General features: G+C 41.2%; 1 protein-coding gene across 9 annotated transcripts in view; it reads right to left on the minus strand.

The window, feature by feature from the left end:
* auts2a (activator of transcription and developmental regulator AUTS2 a) overlaps nucleotides 1-24,856 on the minus strand; it is a 495,300-nt gene that overhangs the window by 141,548 nt on the left and 328,896 nt on the right. For all 9 annotated transcript variants that reach the window (XM_024266750.2, XM_024266748.2, XM_024266749.2 and 6 more), the window contains one exon: nucleotides 13,475-13,504. In XM_024266750.2, the coding sequence (XP_024122518.1) occupies nucleotides 13,475-13,504 (30 nt within the window). The remainder of the gene's footprint in view (nucleotides 1-13,474; nucleotides 13,505-24,856) is intronic.

Raw genomic sequence — 24,856 nt, forward strand, 5'->3', positions numbered from 1 at the left:
GCAATAGTCTCATTTCACTATCGAAAAAAAGTAATATCGCAATAACGATAATTATCGTTTTATCGCCCAGCCCTAGTGGCAGTCTTCGGCAGTGGAGCCGCCATCAGTGTGACTGTAAAGTACTTTGGGCCAGCTAAGAAGGTAGTAAAGTACTATATAAATATATGCTATTTACCATCTAAACCTGTTGAACTTTGACCAATCAGGGACTCAGATTTGGTAGTGACGTATGGGTAGCATCATTTCCAACTGTTTGAAAATTGATCATGGAAGACAAAATAATAGTTGCGGTTTGTGCATAACTGAAATTGTTTGATAGCAAGTTTTTTATGTATTTTTTAGCAGAAAAAGAAACAGCCTGGATCAAGATTCACCAGATTTGTACCACTTTAGCATTTCTCATCAAGCCTCTTCCAACTGTGAGAACATGCGCTAGCAGCAGTCCAGTGTGAACAGCAGCTGTTAAATGTGTTCAAGAGCTCGGGTTCAGCGCGTTCTTGAATGCACCATTCATGCTCTGTGAGCATAAGCCTTTAACTAGAGTGTGTCTTAATGTACATCTTCATGCAAACACTTTTTTGTTGTTTTTCCAGGTCAAGGAAGATAAAAATGGCTTTTCTTTCCAAGGCAGCAGCATGTATCTCAGTCAAAGAGCATATTTATGGTTTTTGATGCTGATGGAAGTATTCTCCATTCTCTGTGTTCTCTGCTGGCTCTGGGGATTAAATCATTGTCTTAGATGCATCATTCAATCCTGTGACTGTTTTTTCCATCAATTTCAAGGACTCTGCAACCTTGTCCTATTCAAACGTGTGTATTATTGCACTTTAATGTTGGCTGCAAATGAATAGGGGGTGGGGGGGGGGTTGAGCCCCCGAGAGACAAGTGAAACACATTAAGGCTTGAATATTATCACATCTGAAGGTAAGAGTCATAGCCCTGACAATATTGTATTTCGGTACCGACAGCGCTCACCGAGCATGGACCAGTTATGTAAAAGGCCACGCCGATGCTTTGTACAGACAGAAAAAAGGTTCTAACAATGAAAGGGTCATTTTTTTATTGCCTGCACCTTGAGGTGACTGGAGTTTCTGAAGAGGATTGAATCCTAATAATATTGTAGAAGCTACAGAAAAGGAAAAATACTTCCTTTTTCGGGGAAGAGGGTTCCACCCAGATTGGATCCTTAGTTAAGACCCTTGATGCTGCTGCCTAACTGGGTCCCTGTGCCCCTCAAGTACAGGGTTACATCAGGAAGTGCATCCGGTGTAAAAACTCTGCCAAATCACTGATGCCAAACAGTGGGTGCTGTTTCGCTGCGGGGACTCCAAAAATTTGATAAGCCGAAAAGTGAAGAAGATTTCAGGGAAGAGGATGATTATCTACAAAGTTGTGAAAAAATAAACGTGTGTCAACACTCACATGATGTGGTGCACAACATCACCCTGATATTTTATCCCACAGTGGAATTAGAGCTCTCCTGCACTGATCATCTTACTTCATCTGATGATTCAGAATGGATGATGAAGATGTCTTGTCACCAGAGATATTTGAATCTTCTGTTTGGAAATGAGGGAAGCGGTTCATGGAGAAACAGGAGGAGGTTCCCCATGTGTTTCCTTTTTACATGAATGTTTTTATGACATAACACATCATGAGCTGTAGGAGCAGCAGGTAACAGACTGCAGTTTGTTTTCATTGTTTTAATCTTCTATACGCATTAATTAGTATGCTTCACCAGCAGAATACACAGGTGCTGTGTGCACGAAAACTGGTCAAATGATCAGTGTTTTTAACCTTTTTTTAGCCAAGGTACACTTTTTCCTCGACAAAAATTCAGCAGCACACCAGCATCCAAATATGTAAATCAGGAGAAACTCTGTAGTCTGTTTTGAGGTTCAGTCCCTCCACAATCTTGTGATATTTTTTTGTAATAATTCAGGCAGAAGAGCTGGAAGTTGTGGCTGTTTTTCTTAAATGTTGTCGTAAAAGTTGTGATCATTTTAAATAATAAGTTTCAACTTAATTAGTTGAAAATTTGCTGAAGTAGTTGTTTTCCCCTTTATTAATTTATTAATAACTTTATTAAAATGAAATTTTATGTGACCTCACAATGTAAAATATTCTTTCCAGACAGAGATTTATTTTTAATTTTTTTTTTATTTCTTTAAATGTTTGTGCCAGAACAACTGTTATTTTTGAACAATTATTTAATCACAACATATTTGTTTTTTTACACACAAAGAAAACATTATTCTCATGTTTATGTTCAATTGTAATATCACAAAAACTGAACATTTTTAAGTTTTATTATTTTTTATTTAGTCTTAATACAAAATGTAAATAAAAAATGTTTTATTTATTTTTGGGTAGATAAATCATTTTATTTTAGAAGCATAGTGCAGAAGTGTTGTCACTTTGACCCAATGCATTATGGGAGATGCAGTGCAAAAACTGACGCTGGACAAACTCACGTCTCTGAGCTTCATTATTTTGTTCACTTTTTCCACCGTCTGACACCAGATCCCTCAGGAAGCTACATGCTAAACACAAACTTTAGCTGTTATTTTTGTTGGAACTGTGAGACTTTATGAGACAAAAGTGAGGATGTTAACGACTTTTGATTGGTCAGATTGATGACATGGTTAAGCCTCAAGAATGATTGGAGGAGACAGTTGGAGGGGCAGGACTTTTCCAAAAAACAGCTAGCTGTTGCTATATAGTGGGATCATCATTCTTATCAAAAAATCGTTATTGGAATCAAAGGAAAAAAGTATTTTATGATCTTCTATATTCCTAACTATTCAGTGTTTTATCAGAGCCTGTTTGGATGAAAACAGCTGATCTCCTGGTGATAGAAAATGTTTTTGAATCAGTGAAAATGAATCATTTTCCGCGGCACACCTGAACATATCTCACGGCACACTGGTTGAAAAACACAGCACTATGTGCTGGTTAATGACTCAGACACCTTGTCTACTTTCATTTTGCCATTTATCATGAAATATTCTACTTTTTTATCCAGACATTGCTCAATAACAAGGCAGGGGGTGCAATGATAATAGAGATATAATAGAGACTAGAAACACTGACAGTGTGTGACACTCAGTGCCTAGACAAGAGCCTGGAGGATGTTTTGTCTCCACTTGTTTAAGGTCATTTACAAAGTGTGGTCGCTGTATTTTTTGGCACTAAACAAAGAAGAGGCCTTGGTGCAGAGGACAGGGATGCAGGAGTGTATATTTTTGTACTTGTGGGGCTGTCTGGGGAGTGCTGCAGCCTGCTGACCTGGTCATCCATCAGACAGGATCTATCCATCCAGCTCCCCCACTTCTGCTGCTCCCCACACCCAAAGAACCATCAAGTGTGGCTCTCTGCCAGGCTCGGAAGTCGTGCATTCATTTCTCATCTGTGGCGCCCTAATGAGCTCCGCCTGCTCGTCCACCTCTGAGACCTTCCTGATTATCAGACAGGGGAGCAACTATTTGTCAATGGCAAGAGGTGGCATTTACACGGCTGACCTTGCTGCCAAGAAGAGATGCCTCAAAAACGTAAAGGAAGATGGAAGCAGAGTTGTATGAATAAAAAAATAAAAGAAGAATAAAATCTACAGTGGAAAACATGATCAGCATTTGTGGCCATAAAGTTATAGAGAATTTGGACGGATAAGAAAAGCTGTTTGACCTTCTCTAAAATAAATCTAAGTTCATTCTTTCTTCTCCACATGCAGCCCATTTGTTTTTCCTCCATGTTTTGCTATTGCTGTTTGCTTGTGTGGGTGGATGTGAGTGGGGACGCCCCCGAGGGAGCGGGGATTTGCTGGTTATTGGATGGAGGGGAGCAGTGTAGGTCTCTGACACCAGCTAACCTTGGCTAGGACTGCTGGGATTCTGAGAGTATCCATCAACGTGGCAGCCCCGAGACGGGGGGGGGGGGGGGGGGGGGGGAGCCACAGAACTTACCAGGGGAGGGAAAAAAGCCTAGTAAAAATTTAATGCACTCCGCAGAGCGGTCATGTCATACTTGGTTATGGAAAATAATCCCAGATGCCTGCAGTGCTAAAATGGAGCTGTAATGTGTTCGCCTCCTAACCCGGCTTGACAGCCATGATGTACGACTACCATTACCGGAAAATATCACTTCAACTAACCCGTGATCCGGCTCTGCTAAGGGTCATATTATCCATGAGGAACAAATTACACTCCCCCAAAGTAAATACAAATTTTCTACACCGACTGGGTACAAAGCACAAAGAGGGGAGGAGGCCGACGAGAATGTTACCTATGACAACACTCTGCAGAGTGACAAGGATGATAAAATACATGACAAATCACTGGCTGACAGGGTACTCTAGTGCAATCAGCCTCAGCCTCGGCCTAGCGAGCACCCACTCAAGCCTGTAAACACTACTCTCTTCCTTTGGAGGGGGCAAAACACATAATCTTTTAACGCTGACAAGTTGCACTCTCCTTTTTATTACTCATCCTTCCCACTGCGGTGAAAAGAGGGAGGGTTCGGGAGGGAGGAGGAGATAAAATGGTTTTATGTACAGTGCTACTGAGTGATTGAGAAACACAGCTCTTCTGCTGTAATTGCCTGAGGGCAAACGCAGCAAAGCAATAAAGGAACAGAAACAGCAAATATATTTCCAGTTCAGATCTTTGTTTTATGTCAAGGACAAGCAGGTTTCCTCCACTCTGTTTCTTCCAAAGCACCTGGTTACATCCCTCACCTCCAATAAGAGCAAATCACAAACGATAACACTCTCCAGAATGGCCATTACCAGGAAGCAGAGAATATGGAAAAAGGCATTTAAAGCTTGTTAGTACAGAGCCAGTAGATAATTAATGTATCAAAAGGATTCTTGGTAAAAAAAAAGGACAATTTAAACTTTCTTTACTTTTAAAAGTAACATTCGGTACAACTGAGGTGTAGTATAATAAATCAATAAATAGAACTTCTTAACATTCCAAAAACTACAAAGGTCTGGAACTATATCAGTGATTTGTAGAAGAAAAAAATAATATATCAGTAGAAAAACTTTGCCAATATGTCTTTTCTGTAATGTTATTTTACAGATTTCTTCCAAGTTTTTTTCTTATATAAGGAGCCCCCCCCCCCGAGCCTTTACATTCCCTCTCTCTGGTTACACAATTTTGCAGACGGTAGGCAATGACTACACTATGAACTTACTGTTTCTTAGGTTGGAATTGGTTTATTTCAAGCAAATTGTTTCAAAGTGAGAAGGAGGAAGCAAACAGATACAGGTTCTGCTCAAGGTTGGGATGGACTGTTCAAAACAGAACACTGCAAAACACAAGCACATATGGATGCACTCTGTGTGTTTTTTAATGATGTCCATACAGGCAATGGCTTCATTACTGGAATTGGCGCTGGGCGATATGGAACATTTTTTATATCAGGATATAAATTATTTTATCTCACAATAACAATATATGTCATGATATAAAACAAAGTATATTTTCAGTTATTAAAAAAAGCTCTCTCTAGTTTTACTTTGAAAACAGGAAGCTTCACTGACACTTTATTTTGAAGATTTGTTTACTTCCGGTGACAGTAACATCGCTCGGCTTTGTTTTAGTTCATGAATTAAAATCCAACATTATTCTGTATTTCAGAGAAATCAATATTTTACTACATGACAATTTACTATATTATATTTATAAAAATCGAGAATCAGTGATTTGGACTTTGCGAATATTCATACTTGAATTTTCAGGAGCAGATCATGAGAATCCGAGTGCTCAGATACTTATTACAGCCCTATTCCACCGATGTTTATCTCTTATTTTTGTAATGTCATATTCATTTTCGTGCACTTTCCTTGAATGATAGAAGGTTTGTTGTGTTAGCAGGAATAGCCTCCTAGCTTGTTTACATGCTTTAGTCTTCTGCTCATCGTCGGACGTCTTGAATCCCAGATGCAACCAAGTCACAGACGTTCCCTCTTTTGCTGAAAGTGTTTCTTCTTGGTCTGCCTGCATCAGTGCTTCTGTCTGTTTCAACTCCAGGGAAACAACTTCAAGCTGTTCCTCGTCCATCGTTCTGCTCTTGTGTTAATTAACGTAAAGCCTGTTGTAAAACCCGCGTGAATGTGAATCAAAGAACGTAAAGCAGCTTTACGTCACAAAACCACAAGACAGAGTTTCTTTGCAAAGAATCTCTTTTTAATTTGTCTTTATTTTCACTTATTTACATATTTGTGTACACACTGACGAGGTTTGAGCTATTTAATGAGATATTTGGTATAGTAATTGATCAAAGTAGGTTATAAATGAAATAAATGATAGAAGAGAAATGGCACGATAGACACTTTTCTATCGCCCACGCAGAATGAATCGTCATATCGCCCAGCACTAGCTGGAATTATTCAGGACTGTTTCACTTATTGCTGTATTTCTTTGGAGACTCACGGTGGCTGTGAGTATAGATTAGCGTCAAATTCTGCTTGGAAGATTGCAGGTTCAATTCCTGCCTTTGGGCAAGACACTGAACCCCTCGTTGCTCCTGGTGGTTATAGGCTGGCTCCAGTGTTCCACTGCACACATCAGTGTGTGCATGTGTGCAGGGCATTGTGACTGTATATGACATTTGCCATTTATACCATCTTGCCAGAATGGATAGCAAAAAGTGGGCCAGGAAAGTAGTGGAATGGACTCCAAGAGATGGAAAAGACCAAAGCAGCGATGGGGAGACGATGTTGAGAAGAAAGCCGGAAGGGCCTGGATGCATTTGGTGCAAGACCACCAAAAATGGAGGTTTGTGGAGGTTACCTGCCAGCAGTTGCGTGACAGGCTGAAATGATGATGATATATGCCATGTAGTGCATGTAGTATATATATACATTCTAAACGTTTCTAAACACAGTATCTGTATCCGTATTCTGCTCTCATTTGTACTGAAGATGGTGTTGGATTTGATGAAAAGCTTCTGGATATGTTGGTAAGAGCAGAATTTTCCCTTCAGCTATTGCATGTTGCTTGATCATTTGAGGTGTCTTCTGAAAGGAGCACTTGTTTCTGAGGAGGGTTTGTGAACTCCAGTCCTCCGGGCACATGCACCAACCAGCATGTTTTCCATGTTACCCTGCTTAAACACACCTGACTTAGCTGATCATTGAGCTCTGCAGAGGCTGGATAATGACAGTCATTAGAGGCAGGTGTGTTTAAGCAGAAACACATCAAAGGCGTCCCGGGTGGTGCGCCCTGAGGATTGGAATTCAGAAACGATGCTTCACAAGTCTTCAAAGTGACTGACCTGTATATAGTTCATATACCAGGGATTGTGAACTGTGATTTAGCTGCTAGACTATTGATTTTGCCTTGATGGTTTGTCTAGCACCTTGAGGCAATCTTGTGAATTGTCGTTTACAGAGAAATGAAAAAAAGCAAAAGAAAAATTGTTGTTTATTTGTGAGTGAACGAGTCATTACAACAAAATGTTCAACAACCCCTTATTATAGTTTCTGATTAGGCATGAAGAAAAAAAACTAGTAACAAGGATGCTCTTTAACTCTTTAACACTGCAGCTCCAGTGTTTATGTTCTTTGACTTAATGTAACTTTTTTAATCGTTAGCATGATCTATGTAATTCCAGTAGATTTTGTTGAAAAATTACAGTTTGTCAAAGTTGAAAATGCTAATAATAAGACATATTGAGCTAATAATGATGGTGTCATGTAGTAATTAACACCCATAAGCCTTTCTGTCTACCAGAATCCTTCTGAAATGTCATACTGGAGATGGCCAGTCCTGCAGGTCACTTTGTAAAGGCAAATACTGACAGTTTTTACCACAAAAACACACACAAATGCACACGCAGGATGGGCTGCACAAGTGTGCTGAGATGCAAATAGCTTTCACTTATCAGAGGCTGGCAGCAGCAGGCGGAGGAGGCCTTCTAGACCAAGCAGAACGTGATTTCTCCAGGGAACACTTTTTCCATTTTCTGCTTTTGAAGGAAAACTAACTAAGCCCCGTTTGTCCTCATCTGAATACATTTGACCCATTAAAACAACTCTGCTCTCCTGCGTCCTTCTCCACCGCAGTGTTAGTAAAGTAGGCGACGCTGCCCGCAAAATGCCAATGAGACCAGCGGTGGTGGGCGTCGTGTGTGAGGCGGCTGGCAGGAGCAGATAGTGGCAGAGGTGATGCGGACCAAGGAGGGGGCACAAGCTCCAATTACTGCCTCAGCCCCATGTCATAAGGGTCCCCTATTTACTAATTCACTGCTCTGTTACTTTAACACACAATTAATCAATGACAGGAAGGTGTAGTCTACACTGTTCATCGGGAGCGTAACGTGAGCCAGGGTGAATTAATACAGTCACTTTGGGGACTACAGCTTAGCATGCTGCCTCTCCCTTCCTGAAACAAAGAGGAATTGCCACTGAGACGGGAGCAATTTAAATCGACAACACTGAGTAATGACTCAATTTGCTGCATAGTCTAAACACAACAAGCAAATGGCATTACTAAATCATTAGAGTACATCTAGATCTCTACTCAGAAGTTATTCTATTAGGAAGTTCTGAAGAGCTGCTAATTCTTGCTAAAATACATCAGTAACTTTTCTGTCTGGTGGAACTGCCATCATGCTCATAACAACACGACTGTTGATCTATAAGATAAGCGCAAAATAATATCGGGCCATTAATAATAATAAAAAAAAAAAAAGATCTGGAGGGCTGGATAGAATTACCCAGAGGGCCGGATCCGGCCCTCGGGCCTTGACTTTGACACATGTGACCAATGACAATTTTTTTAGTGTTTTAGTTATGATTATGAAGCTTTTAACCACAATCACACAATCTAAATGCCTTAAAAAGGCATTTTTCATGTTGATCTGAAGCCTCTGTTACCCAAATCTCCTCTGTGGGGGGGTGTGGCTTTTAGAGCTCAGATGAGCCGCCCTGCTTAGCTGTTGTGACGTAAAGAAGGCTCATTAATTCAAGCAGAACCTGTCTGAGACAGTTTGATTTAAAGGAGAAATACTCGGAAATGCAAAAACAAAATGATGTCTTATGACATTTGTTCTCTTTCATAAGAAAAATGCCACACAGACATGTTAAAAACGCAAAAAACTGGATTTTTATTTGAGGGGGAATTTAAGCCAGAATACAGGCGACGAAGGGAAATTATAGCTTTGACCCAATTGTGTCTGATTCCACAGCAGCCGGTGGTCTGTCCATTTTGCCATAAAGTTCACACGAAATCCATTGTCTTATTCTCTGAAAATACCATAACAAACCCACAATTGTTTTGCTCTGTAGTTTTGAGCTAGAGTCTAGACTGCAACGGGAGGTGCATTTGTGGGTAATATGAGTAGAATCAGGTCATAACTCAAACTACCAGCTGTTGTTCACCTTTCGTTACATCACTTCAGGGGGGGCCACAGCGAATCAGCTTTCCCTGAGAATCTTGGCAGAGATTTCTATGCCGGATACCCATCCTGACATGACCCTGTGGAGTCCCAGACCTGGCCCCCCTTGTGGCTAGCTACATAATTGGGCAGCAGCGTGAAGGGTCTTACCAAAGGACCCAGACTGGATGAAGCTCATTGCGACCCCAAGGAAACAAATCTTGGTTTCCCATGTCCCAGTCCTGCATGCAGCCAACTGAGCCATCCAGGCGCTAAAACTCACAGTGTCACTGGTGAGCTTTAATCTGGATCTGTTCACTGCAGCAGCACAAAGTGGATTTACACGCTTAGCTAATACTCTCAATGATGTAACCCATTCTTCTGTTGAGGAGCAGAAGACCACTTTCCCAACTGTTATTGATACTCTGGTAACACTGTCATTACACTGGCAAACTGTGAAACTCTAAACATCCTTCATCTCTCATAAATGAATCTTGAGTTGGACATTGACTGGATAGTTTCAACGAAGATGTCCAGATCAAATGTTTTTGCTGCTTGTTCAAATGAATGAACAGCTTTCCCTCAAATATACAGCATGTGTCATGCTGTATTTCTGGCTCCTTCTACTTGAGGCTTGAAGACTGTGGTCTATGTGGAGCATGAGTTAGATGTGCAGACCCACTGCAATGAATGCATGCAGCTTGTTGTAAAGGTGAAAAACTTTTGTTTTTTGATTGAATAAATGAATACACTTTATTTCTACAGTACTATGAGATGCCATCATGTACCAAAGTGCTTTACAGTAATCCAAAGAGAATAACGGCGGGTTCACACCGCACGCGGAAGCAGGGCGGAACAGAGGCCGCTTCCATTCGGCGCCATTGCTAACCTATGGTGTAGTTCACACCAGACGCGAAGCGCGGCAGTCCTCCACGGCTGGCTTTTGCAATGCAGTCATTCGGTCTCTGGTCTATTTTTTGCCCGATCCACGTCAATCCTGGCAGAAAGTTATGCCAAGATACACGAGAAAATGCGGTCAATCTTCAAAATATAACACATTTTCATTATAAAATACCACTATTGACACATGTGATTTGTATGGAAACAGACTGTAGAGAGGAAAATACAGTATTTCCCCTTTATTCGTGGGGGTTAGGGACTGGAGACCTCCATGGATATGCTGAATACACAGTCTCTGTTTCACCCCCCATGCCCCACGGTTAAAGAATGTCTGTTACTGATCCATACTCATCAAAAACACTTCTGATCATGCTTTGTAAACTTTGTTTTAAAAAACATTAGAGCATTGCTCAACATAAGAGTTTTTTCTATCCAGAATAGACTGTGAACTTTTCATGAGGACTGTCACTCTCTGTCTCTGTGCCTTAAAAAAGCGCTTGCTTCCTCCTTCTTTAAATAGGTGCGAGGGAATCTCTCCAGAGTTTGCTGGTTTTATCCATGATGAACACATGCTCTGGAGGATAATCATCCTCCGCGATTATCAGGACATTTTTGAGCTACTTCATAGTCAGCTGATGTCATTTCTCCATGCAGGATCACTGTGAGTAGTAAATTCCCGCAGCTTCTTTAGAAACTAAAGTTTCATACAAGCATCTTGAGTTGTCTGAGTTTTTGTGATGAACCAGAGGAGTCACGTGACTGAAAAAACACAGGTCAATGTAGTGGGCCACACTATGGAGTGGGGTGTGTGATTTAGTTGTCTAAAACACAATCAACAGCGAGAGGCAGATCGCAGTTGGCGACAAGTCAAGATGAACAAAGTCACATTAACTGTAGAAGCTGTAAATAACTACAGATGAGCAGAAGCGGCTGTTGACCGTCGCGATAAAATAGTGTCTGGTGTGAATTGGAGGTGAAGTGGACTCCGCACGCACTCCCCTTCGCGGCGTTTCCACGTGCGGTGTGAACCCAGCTTAAAAAGGACATTACTAAAAATAAAACAGTATAAACATACAAAGCGTCATAAAATACACAAAAGACTAATAAAAACAAAATAAAGAAACAAATAAAATTAATGAATATATCTCTTAAGTCTATTAAGTATTAAGTTTAGATTTTGAGAGGTCTGACTACAGTTAGAGGAACAATTCATGGTTCTAGTGTCATGTAAACTCAGTGAGATGAAATCCTAGAGGAAGGAGAACCAGTACATCCTGCTCACATGTCCTCCTTCCACAGCTTTCCATTGCATTACTGCTAAATCAAATCATTTAACTGTGTAACGTCTCTGTTGGTAATTATTGTGTGCTCCTGCAGTTTAATTTTGCCAGAAGGAATACATTTAAAATAGTTAAAATGAGGATTTAATTCAGCGTGAAAGTGTATTAAACTTTGGTTTGACTCTGCGGATCCTGACACAGGCGTTGATTAGGACGATAGGGACAGAAACACTATTGCTAAATGTGGGTTCTTCTCATTAAAAAGAGCCTGAACTAGAAAGATTCACAAATAGGCTGCTAGGTGGAGGGACGGATTTACAGTTTTTCTCAGTCGCTTTGGTGCGGTTCTCAAATCAGAATTGAAATTCTCATAACTATTAGTTCAACCTCCACAACACTTAGTCCTTTGTACATCATAGTAGCAGTTTCTCCTCTCTCTGAACCAACTGCAAATGATTTTGGACATGAATCAGTTGCTTTCATACATTTCTCTGCTGTTGTTTGACATTTCCATTTGCTTATCTCATGTCAGTCAGAATTAACTATACTTATGGATGCTGAATAGTTGTTCTCAATAAAACTAATTGTCTAACTTTCATTGCTTGAGTCATTACACACAAAATTGTTGAACTTGTTATCAAATGTCAAATATTAGCCATCTGTCAAGCAAATTCTGTACCTTCCTTAATCATTTTGTCCTAGGAATGTGCCCTAAATTGAACAATTGATCTCAGGTGAATTTCAGCTGTCACTCATGAGGAGGTGTGTCCAATTTTAGTAGTAACCAATGACAAACAACGTGTTCACTGTCAATTATGGATGAATCCTGTGAATCCTCAATTGGCAAGCATATATAAACTGTGCAGGAGCGAGTGTGTACCATTTCTACACTTCTGTGACACAACATGGAAGGTCAGCATGGTGGAAGAGGGGTGAGGATGCGGGGAGGAAGGGGAAGAGGGAGAAGAGGCAGATATAGGCGGATTCCTAATGAAATAAGGACTACAATTGTGGACCATGTTGTCAATCACGGCCTCACCATGGAGGAGGCTGGTTGAAGGGTGCAACCCAATATTGGAAAAACTACTGTCAGTTCAACAATTCAAACATTCCGTAGGGAAAACAGGTATGTAAACAGTAATTTACTGCATTTTGTTCACAGCTCTACCAAAAGGGTGATTTTATGTTAAACATCTACAGTGACTTTACTGCACATTTCAGATGTCTGTACCAGTAGGTCATAGTGCTGTCTTGAGCATTTTCAGGTGTCATCAAATATTGTTGCAATGAAAACACTGAAATTATAAACTGTCAGAGTGAAAACATGACAAATCCATTTGACTATCTTGTTCATAAAGATGGTGTCAAGACTTTTCATTTTGATGGCACTGACAGTTTCATTGACATGAATACTTGCTTTTGAGGAATGGATGATCAATCTTGAGCATGTGACGGGCTTTTGCAGGCTATCCACGAGGTTTTGCAATTTGCACTAATTGTTTTGAGAAATGCACCAACTGCTGTGCAAATGTTAATAGTGTTCTGAGAAAAGCACCAAAATGACTGAGAAAAACTGTAAATAAAACACCAGCACTGGAATTCACAACAAACATGTGCCAATCAGGGCTTTTCTTTAAGCTCCACCCACCTCCTGGCTGTCACCACACTTAATTAAAGCCCATGAAAACCCTAAAAAGCCAGAACACTTTGATTTAGATTCTGTCCCTCATTAAGTCATTTCTAATTAATGTGAGGGTAATTAAGACTTTCTCCTACTTATTAAGATGATGTTTCATCCTAATTACATTAATTCTTCAGTCTTAAGGAAAGCGTAAGATTTGAATATCGTTAAAGCCTGATAGCAGACGCTGAAAAATACATCAACGGATGAATGAAGGGAAAGACAGGCTTACCTTATCGTCCTGGTCTGTCTCTGTGTCACACTGTGGAGGAAGAAGAAAGACAGTCAATGTACGATAGATAGATAGATAGATAGATAGATAGATAGATAGATAGATAGATAGATAGGACATTTCTTTGTATTTGCACACTTGAACAGCACAGAAATGTGTTTTTACACAGGATTCAAACCCTGACACTGACGGGTTGGTGAAGGTTAAACCATGGCGAGTTTCAGGAGAGGAATTTTTGGAGGTTAACTCCAAATTCTTATGTTCAGCTATGTTTGCAAGTTGAACTGAGTTTAATTTTTCACTGATTTGCACTTTTATATTTTAGGCAGGTTGTTTCTTGAGTTTACTATCAGGATTACTTCAATGTCAGATGTAAAATATTCAGTCTGTGTAAAATTGAATGAACCATTTTTTTAAAAAGTGATTCTAAACCCACTGGTCTCTGTTAATGAATGTGTAATAGTGATTAGGCTACTAGATTGGTTAAGATATTTTTTTTTCCAACTGAGAAAAAAACAAAGCAAAAACAAAAGTACAGACAACAATTTGACCATAGGTGATTATGTTACTGGTCCGGTCCGGCCCACTTAAGATCAGACAGGTTGATGATGATGATGGTTCTGCAGGCCCTCCACAGCCCCACCCTCGCCCTGGAATGATGCTTTGTCCCTTAACCTCCATCAGTATCCAGACTCTGGGGTTTACCCATCTTTGGTCAGAGTTTTTTCCCACCAGCATGCAGGACATCATCAACCCAGAGCCTAACCACCAAGGACTAAACTTATTCCTAAGATCTCTCCTTCCTGGAATATTGTCATTGAGTGTGTTTTTGTCTTTGTCTTGAGTAGGCATACAATAGTTTAGTTTTTTTGTAACTCAAAACTAACCCAGTTCCAATGAGCAGCAGTATCACCAAAATCAACAGAGAATTCCGTCGGAGCAGGATTTTGGAATCATCCCCGGCATTTAAGGATGAATGTGTGTGCTGCAGGCGGTGGATGGTGAAATGACAACAGGAGGAAAGAACTTTGTGGTGCAGGGAGGAAGAACGTGGCTAGATTTCATTTTTCCATTCCAATTTCAATTTCAAGGTCCACTTAATTCTTTATCAACTAATTAGTGTGATGCTGGGTGACTGGCGGGCCTCAACGCTGTGCATATGGCTGAGGTGCACGGAGGCGCTGGAGTCAGTAATGAAGGCGGCACTGGGGGGGATAGGAGAAGAGGCTGGCACGCTGTGTATGTGCAGGAGTGGGGAGTGGGGAGGGGCTGCTGGGTGGCGATTAAAGTATGGCAGGAGTGAAGAAAGGGGGTGAAATGAGTGACAGCTCAGGGAGTCGGAGACAGAAGGCCCTGTCTGCTTTGTCCCTGTAGCTCAGAGGTAACTGGCTCGCTCTTTGGCTGATATGTTTCTCAGGCTCAGTGGCATAAAAAAAGGTGGCCTGCGAGCTCAGCAGGAGCATAGCATCCAATTTACAGGCCTGTCCCACACGGCCCAGGGGGCCGCCTGCGGCATGCTGCCATGATGGTCAGCTCCAGCAGCTCATAAATTATGCAGAGGCAATAAACGCACTGGGCAAACACTCCTCAGATGTTCCCCCTGCTCCATCTCTCACTCTGCTCCTCCATCCCTATTTTGAACCAAAGTGCAGAGAGCCAGCAACCCTCCAGCCTGTCAGAGCCAGACAGACCTCAGTCCTCCACGCTTACAAATGCACCACCAATCCAGACGTCTCAGGGTGTGACATCAGCAAAGTGACGAAGCACTCATTAACCGTTTCTCTACGTGCAGATGGAGCAGCAGAAAACAAAAGGTTTGAATGCTGGACACGATTTCAGTTTTCCACTGTGATGTGATAAATAAAAAGACATGTAGTCCTCCCTTTTTCCCTTTGGCCCTCCCTCCTTCTCCCCGTCTCCTTGCTGTGCAGCCAATTGCTTTGATTGCGAGATAGAAGCCGGCTGGAATGACTTGCCCTTGCTTGTGAAGCAAATGGAACATGCTAATGGAACTCATCGTATTACCCGATGCAAAAGTGCCATAGCTCATTACTTTAAGATAAAAGGATATCATTGTAGACGGCAAGCAGAATTGACTTTCTGTGCTGCGGCTTGATGATGATTTAATCAACTGCTCTCTTTCACTTCTCATCTTTGCGGCTGTCGCTTTCGCAGGTGCCACTAAACGAAGCACTCACACGGCTAGTGAAGGAGAGAAAAGAAAAGAAATTGCTGTCATTACTTTCTTCCCCAGGAATAGAGGCATGCAAATTTCCCAGAGTGACAAAAGGTGGGAAAAAAGGGAAACGTAATAAAATGGAAATACCTTTATAATGAGCAATGTTAAAAAAATAAAAAAGTGAGATCAGACCTGACAGGCAAGGGCAGGCCGTTTGATCGTCCTTTCAGAGCAGCAAAGCTCTGCTGAACTCACTGCTTGAGCTCAGGGCAAACAGTAGCAAATAATCACATCTCTGAAAAGATAAAAAGGCATTTCAGGCGCATAAACAAGTCAGAGTTGTCACTGTCTGATAAGTGATCATAGCAAACTAATGTGCTCCCTTATGCAGAACGGAACCTGAGGCAGCGGAGAAGAATCCTGCAATCTGAAGTTTTCTTTTTGCATCCAAACTCTTTCATCAGAGGCAGACGGGAAGCTGAAAGAGGTCCCAGCTTTGCTGATGGCTCTGACAAGAGTGACTGGTACGGCTCATCACTCATACTCTCAGCATGGTGCTGATTTTGGTGCTAAGCATGAGCTCTCTGATTGACTTATTCCTGGAAGTCTGGCTTACATGGACGCCTGCTGACTTAAATAAACCTACACTGTCTGCGGTCAAGTCCAAAACTTGAGTAGTTAGGAAGAAGACCCCCTCCCTCCACTTCCTGAATTCTCCTGCCTTCACTAGAATCATCACATAGGGCTAAATCCACATGAAAGAAACTGAATAGTACAACTTTATTAAACTATATAAACCTGAGGTGTCCAAACTTTTAGCAAAAGCGTCAAATTTGGTGATGAAAATGTGTGAGGATCAACCAATGGGCATGCATTTTTTTAAAAACTATTTTAATGTTTTATTGCAATGGCACACTTTTCATTCCTTCACATAAAAAACAAATACATCTTAAAAAAGTTTTTACCAAATTACTGTCTATTTTCTGCACTCTTCATTCCCAGTTAGCTTGTCATAGATAGCATGTCTTGTCTGATAGTTTCTCTTAAGACTGAACTCCTTTAAAACCGCCAGTCTCGTGTTTTAGAAAATGCCACCATATTGGAACAATGTGGGGGTCATATATTATTCATTTAATGAAAGGAACCAGGACGCGGGCCAGATTTGCCCCACGGGCCAGACTTTGGACTGTCCTAATGTAAGCTAACTTTGTTCATTATTTAAAATGTGAATAAAATGATTCAATTCACAACACTTGTATTATTGTAATGTGTAACGTGAACCTGAACTGACATGTCACTTTGCTCTGGTTTGGCTCTGCAGGCCGTATGTACAATCAGGAAATCATTAGTCTGGGGAGATGGCTGACAAAAAAAGAGACCTCATGCGTGCCAAGTGCTGTTTTTACAGGACCAGCTTAAGGACAGGACAACTAAACCTCTGTGTTTAGTTAAAGTAACACAGGACTGTCAAGCATTAGCTTCAGCTCTGAGAGTTGTTGATGTTGGCCTGTACTTGGAGCACTTGTGATTGCCCCTCTGCTCTCACTTGGGCCTCTCTTTTGGCTGAGAGCTCTTACAAATTACCCGACATTTGTTTAGAATGGTCTGAAAGTAGGAGTAAATTATTCTTGTCCTCAATCCCTTCCAGCTGAGTGTAATAGTGGTCCTGCAGGAGCGGATCGCTGGACGCCATGGGCAGAATGCTAAACAGCCAGCTGATGTTGTCAGCAGCAGCTAAGTTCATCCTGCAGAAAGACTAGAGAGGCACTATAGAAGTAACCACATCACACAAGGATGGGTATGATGCAACAACTCTACTAAATCCGAACACATGTTTGGAACACCAAACTAAGCCAGAATCAGTCCATCAGTCAGACTCCAAACTCTCCAACATGGAAAGACTAAAGAGCTTTCAGTGGATTTAAGAGAGAAGATTGTAGACCTGAAAAAGACCAGAATGGACTACAGAACCAGCAACAAGCTGGAGGTTAAAGGTCACAACTGTTGGTACCAAGAACATGAGCATCAATCCACCACAGATCTGACCTGGAGGGGTTTCTATGATCATGAGAACAGAGAGAAATGGTCCTAAAACAACAGCAGGAGTTAGATGATGATCTGGAGTTACAGTCACCAGGAAAACCTTTAGTAAGACTTTACACTACAATGATTTAACATCTTACAGTGCTGGTAAAGAAGACACACGTGCAGACCCGTATGAAGTTTGTCAAAGAACACCTTCATGGTTCCGAGCCTGATCAGGAGAAGGTTCTGTGTTCAGATCAGACCAACATAGAGCTCTTTGGCATCCACTGAACCGTTTGGAGGAAGAGAAATGCTGCCTATGACTCCAAGAACACCATCCCCACTGTAAAGCATGGAGGTGGAGGCATTATGCTTTGGGGGTGTTTTTCAGCACAGGGTTACTTCACCGTGTGGATGGGAGGATGGGTGGAGCGATGTAGTGTCAAATCCTGAGAGAGAACCTCCTTCTCTCCACCAGGAGACTTGCATGGATGGTGAACGGGTCTTCCAACAGGATCACGATCTATAACATAGCCAAGATAATCCAAGGAATGTCTGCAGAAGAATCGGATCAAGCTCATGGACAGGTCCAGACTCTGGACTTCAGTCCTATAGAAAACATGGAGAGCTGAAGCTCAGAGTGACCGAGCCACAGCCAACAAAACCTGAATGATTTAGAGTCATTTGCAGACCAGAATTCCTCCTGATATGTGCAGAAACCTGATCATCAACAAGAAACATCGGACCTCTGTGCTGATAATGAGGGTTTGTCATAAAGTAATAATTCTGTCCAGCAGGAGGTGCAGATTTTTATCCTCTTCAATGACATTTCAATAGGTTTCCTTAACTTCTTTAAAGAGGATTTCTTGATTTTCTGTCTGTCATTGTTCAAGATAACCATCAGGATGACAGACTGTCAGTTCCTTTTAACCCTTGTGCTCTCTTATGGGTCCAGATGACCCCACCCTAACATTGATGTGTGATTCCTCCATGACAAACGTGGACAGGATTTCATGTCTGCCACGGACACCATCGAAGATAAGAAATTCTTCGCCCAGTCTTGTGTGGTCCAGATGACCCCACTTTTAATGGAAACATTCCTTGGATAACACAGGGTTAAGTGGGCAAACCTACAAACTCAGCAAAGGATCAAATACTGATTTCCTCCAATGGATCTTTATTTTTGCTTTAGCTTCTGCAGGTCACTAATACCAAACCTGGCAAAGATTATCCCTGAGATGGGCTTTGTTAGGGCACCATAGTGCACAGAGGATGGTGTGAGTTTATCGTCCTGAGCCATGTTCTCCTAGAGGATTGCTGGGAGGGTTCAGACCCAGGAAAGACACCCATCTGGCTGCGTGCCTGCAAAACGGGGCAGACAGCATGAGGGATGGCAGCCATTGACAGGGTCAGCTCTGACAGCACCAATTTGATGTGCTGTTGTCAAGGGCCCCTCATTCCTTCCTCCCAACAGTTCTTCCTGATATAGCTGGGTGTCCCATTGGTTTTCTGATGCAAACAGTCACATGGTAAAAAGGTTTCCTCTCTTGCTGGTGCATGCTCCTCCATCTGCTGCTGGGGCCTGGGAGCCGCCGACCGCCTGCCTGTCACAGCATGCGTGGAAATTAGCTGGGGAGGAGGTGCATGCTTGTGCTAATTACATTTTAATCATTGGAAATGTGTTGGCAAATCAAGGCTACATTGCCATCTTGGAGCCCAGCGCTCCTCTCTGCATGTTGGGGATGAGGGCGAGAATGAGCTCATTCCTGCCAAGCTGGACACCTCATCCTGCACCACAGCTTGACGTGGCGGCATGCCTGGCCCACTACTGGGTGGAGACTCAGCCATATTATTTGTGGGAAATAGAGAAATACCTGGGGGAAGAAAATGGAGATCTGTGTCATGCATATTCTAAAATCCCCCACACCTCATGCATCCACCTCTTTCTTGCTCCCGGTTTCACACCCACACATCACAGTCTACCAGTCGAGCTGCTATGAACTGAGCAAAAACAAATAGATGGGACAGGAGAGGCTGGGCAGCTCATGGTTTGTTTCACTGCCTCTACCTTTGGCATATGCAACCACATCTCAGCACTCCAAGAAATCACTCTGACAACAAAAAACAGGAAACAGAGGATGTCGCAACGAACTCAGGCATTTTAACCAAGTGTGGGGATCAGCTAATGGATGTGATCTCACAAGTCTCCAGCAGACGTGAATAAAAATAGTGTTTCATAGATAGGCTCCCGAGTTTCCCTTTAACACCGGAGCTCCAGTGTTTATGTTCTTTGATTTACTGACGTTAACACGATCACTCCAGTAGATTCTGAAGGAAAAAAGCGGCTCAACAGAATCTACTGGAATTACGTTGATCAAGTTAAAAAGTTAGAGTATGTTAAAGATTTTGTGTTTAAGCGTCAGTTATTAAAGGGCTAAAAGAGAGAAAGGAAATTCAACATGACAACTACAAGAAGTCATTAAAGCAGCAAGGATTTAGCAGCAGCGACACTGACCGTCTGACGACCACACCCCCTGCTTGATGTCAGACATGGAAGAGACACGTAAGGCATTATGACCCCGAGAAGAAAGCACATCTGGATTGCCTTAGACCAGGGGTGTCAAACTCAGTCGCACAAGGGGCCAAAATCCTAAATCACATTTTAGGTCGCGGGCCGAACAGGATAAACATTTATTGAACACTCTAAAACTACATTTTAAAACTTTAAAACTGTAACTTTTTAACATAAATATAAACAAGATATATAGCATTATCTGTGATAATGCTAGTGTGAATGCTGTAAGTTAGTCCCACTATTTGTCACGCACCTAGGTGTGTGAAATTTGTTCTCCGCATTTGACCCAACCCCATTGGGATCGGTGAACTGCAGACACAGCCGCGCTCGTGAACCATTGGTGATTTAACCCCCCAGTCCAACTCCTTAGTGCTGAGTGTCAAGCAGGGAGGCACTGGGTCCCATTTTTAGAGTCTTTGGTATGACTCGGCTGGGATTTGAACCCACGACCTTCCAATCTCAGGGCGGACACTCTTCCACAAGGCCACTGAGCTGGTTAGCTGGTAAGCTGAATTTAGCTGCTGAAGTTGCTAGAGCTAATAGCTGAAGATGCTGAAATTGATAGCTGAAAGTGCTGAAGCCAATAGGTGAAAATGCTGAAGCTAATAGCCAGCTAAAATATTAGTTATGTGCCAAATTAGCCTAAAAAACTAAAACAAAAAGACTTAGATTAGCCAAAGCAGCTAGTATGTAGCTGAAAAAATAGATTAACTTAAAAATAGCTTAAAGAGGTCCTACCATGAAAATGTGAGGTTTTAAATGCATTTTGCTGTTCATTCCTCTCTATAAAGAACCCCAAAACGGTATTTTGATCCGTTCATGCATTTAAAGAGTAATCCTGTAAAAAACCTGCACTGTATACCGCAGCCCCTCCCATACCCATGAAAACGAGCGGTCCGAAGCGTGCTGACGTAAGATCGATGCCAACAGCTCCCTACAGGAAGAGTCTGTGCTGCAAGCTCCGCCCCAGACTAAACCAACACTCAATTTCTCCACTGAGCAAGTGATGATCAGCAAAAAAACTTTCATTTTAGATGCAGAATACTGTATATCTTCCAGTTGTGTCCTGTCTTCAATAAATTCCAGCTCAAACAGGTGTTTGTTACTTTAGACGCGCCGTTCCTTTAAGACCCCCACCCCCAACCCTCCGCTCCGGCACACCCGTGAAGGAGTCGTGCGTGTTTGTGTTGTGAAGCAGTTTAGCGCTGGCCAGGCCAACTATAGGCAGATATATCGAATTTGCATCCATCCTTCAAAAAGTTTGGATTATTTTCATGGGAGATATACAGAGACACGGATCTTGTTTGGGATGACGTCGTAGAGGGGACTGCAGCAGCACGTAGCGGCAGGCGGAGCTTCAGGAATCGAACCGTTTTACTTCCGGGTAGGAACAAACTCACAAAAACTAATATTTCATAAATGATTTGTTTTTAAAGTGTTTCAAATGTAATACATGATCGTGTATATGGATATAGTTCACTCTTAAAGGCTTAAGAAAATCATTGTAGGGCCTCTTAAAAAACGGAAAACAAGCCTAAATTAGCCAAAACAGCTAGCATGTGGCTGAAATATTAGCTAAACACCAAAATAGCCTTAAAAAATCTTAGTAAATGCAAAAATAGTCCAAAAAGCTATCAGAACACTTTAAAATTTTAAAACCGTAACTTTTTGACAAAAAAATAATACAAATGGAGGGATATTATTCCTGGATAAATAAAATAAACCTTAAAAAACTTTCAATATTTTACTCTCCATAAAAATGTTTTTTTGTCAAAATTATACAAGTTAAAAATAAGTGCAAGATAACATTGGGTCATTAATAACAATAAAATGAAATGATGGAGGGCCAGATCTGGTCCCCGGGACTTGACTTTGACACATGTGCTTTAGACAATCACACAAGGCAAGTTTCCCGCAGAAGCCAAGACTGTGTGTCGTCATGGAGGAGCAGACTTCTGTCTGGACTAATATAACCTGGTTTGATTCGCTTGTGCTGCACAGGCCAAAGTCAGCAGGCCAACATCTGCGTGCAATTTCCCTTCAAATGTCAACCTTTTCCAAAAGGTATTCAGCTTGACTGCAGTCAGTGAGGCAGAGGAGCAAAAGAAGGGATAACTGGAGGGAAGAGGGGGAGAAAAACAAAGCCTTATATCAAAAAATGACTGTATAGTCTGTGACTTCTGCTTTCAATACTGTGTGGTGCATTCCTTTATTTATAGCTCGGTGGACTGAGTCCATACCTGCTGAAAGCCTATCTGCAAAACATGTCTTATTTAAATGACACATGATTACAATCTGTTTGTTTCCATGACATTATGAAAAGACCAATTCAGGAAATGAGTGATTTTTAATCCATGTTAATGTTCTTACTGCAGACCTCCTGATACATGAAAACTGTTGGATATTTATAATGGAAAGAGAAGGCTTCGGAGATTTTAAAAATCAGCATTAGTTTTAGTTTTTGATTACTGGATGATGAAGAACACTTAATTTAAACTGCTAATGATCAAGGTTTAACTGTCAGATGAAAGAACTTTGGTAAAAAAAGAGAAGTTGACGATCCGCTCAGAAGCTACAGGCTGTCCAGGTGCTCCACTACCAACTATTTTTTTGACTTAGTACAGTCTGTGCCTTTCTGTTCTTTTTAAACAGATGTTTTTCTGCTGGCAGCTCTTCAAAACAAACAGAACTTGTTTTGTTCTCTTCTACTTCACCAACATGAACTTAAAACATTTAGGAGGTTCAGTGAGGTTCCTTCAGGCGCTGAGATGCAGCTCCTGAATTCTTCTTCTTTGAGCAGTACATGATCTGACCTTAAGGCAAATTTCATGTGAAGACTTCTCCACCGTGTGAGAGGTTTGTATGTGGTTTCACAAGACTTTTTAGAATAAAGTGAACCAAAAAGTGTTTCAGCTTTGCCGTTATGTTAACTCCTACATAAATGCTTTATTCTGCTGCCTTTTTCACTTTTGGTTCACTTCTGCTGAGCTAAAAAAAATCTCAGTAAAATTTATTAGAAATATATTCATATTTTGTATTTATCACATTTGTAATTCCATAGTTCTTGAAGAGTTTCATTTTAACTAAAACAATCAGAGGAATTTCATGTCTTTACATAGTGCCAGGCAAATATGGTTACAAAGTGTCTTCTTTATAAATTCTAGAAAAAGTATCCACTGTTATCTGATTTTGTTTTTCTAAAACTTGAAACATTAACTCAGGAAAAATGAGTTTCTTCGTTAAAAACCGAAGATTTCTCTGAAAAAAAGAGGCAACATATTAATCTCTGTTGAGTTCCGTGTAAGCCAATTCTTTTTTGCCTTTTCCAAACAGTATACAATGTTTTTGCTTATTGACTCATTTTGAGCTTCTAGTACCTGCAGGTACTGATCAAGGAGCTGATTAAGAGCACCTGCTAGCATGGAAGCGGCTACAGTGGTCCGTATGCGTCTGCTCCTCCAAACTGACTGGCAAGTCCAGGAGATTCTGTTTGTGCCAGAGTGACCAACACAATCATGTTGGCTGACTGCTGCCATTGGCGGTTGAAGAATTGGATGCCATTTCACAGCAATGAGATACCAGGCTGGTAGCGAGGGAAGAGGAGGAGGAGCTGATGGCGATAGAGGCTCTTTGGTTCTTCAACATACTAACGCTCGGCATCCGCTCTCTCCTGCAATCTACAGATGCGTAAAGGCACTTCTGCTAGAGCATTTTTTGTTTTTGCCATCAGGAGTAAGACATGAGAAAGTATTACCAGATATTAAAAATTGGTTATATTTTGAAAATAATCTGGATTTTCTCATGTATCTTCATGAAACTTCCTGCCAAAATTGACATGGTTCGCTTGCGGCTCGTGCACTGGATAGATCAGACACCAAAATGATTCCCTGCACAGTGCAAGTTTCTGCTGAGGACGGCGGAGCTGGCGTGAACCACACCATAGGTTAACAAGGGCGCCGAATGGAAGCGACCCCCATTCCGCGTCCAGTGTGAATCAGGCATAAGGTGGCTTCCTTTTTTTCCCACAAAATGTTATTACAGAATGAGACATAACACAGCAACTTCAACAGTATTAGTTATATTTTTCTTGTCACTATAAGAGGCTGAATCGTATGACTTTTTGCTATAACCCATACCTACAACAATATTTTCCAAGCCTGTGCGATACATCTTTTAGCTGTTAAAAAACTGATATCTATAAATAGAAAGTCTAAATAAAGTCTTTGTTTTTCTAAAATTATGTTTCACTGGATATATAGCCAATAGGAATAAGGCAGGATTCAATGTAAGTTGTTTTGAGATTATTTTTTCTATAGTGATTTTAACTTCTTCTAAAAAACTTTGTATTTGGTGACACTCCCACATACAATGTTTTAATGTTCCTTTTTCTCCACATTTTATTTATTTATTTATTTTTTTCCTTTTTTAACTTCTCCTGTCCAACAGCTGAGCCAACAGATGTGGGCTGAGAGCTTCTTGTGTTGGGAAGATTTTACTGTCACAACAGGGATTTAATGAGTATAAACCCCTGTTGTATTTAATGCTAAACTTTATTTATATTGATTATGTTTTATTTTATTTATTTATTTATTTTTCTTTGTTG

The sequence above is a fragment of the Oryzias melastigma genome, linkage group LG14, assembly GCF_002922805.2.
Source record: "Oryzias melastigma strain HK-1 linkage group LG14, ASM292280v2, whole genome shotgun sequence".
NCBI classification, from domain to species: domain Eukaryota; kingdom Metazoa; phylum Chordata; class Actinopteri; order Beloniformes; family Adrianichthyidae; genus Oryzias; species Oryzias melastigma.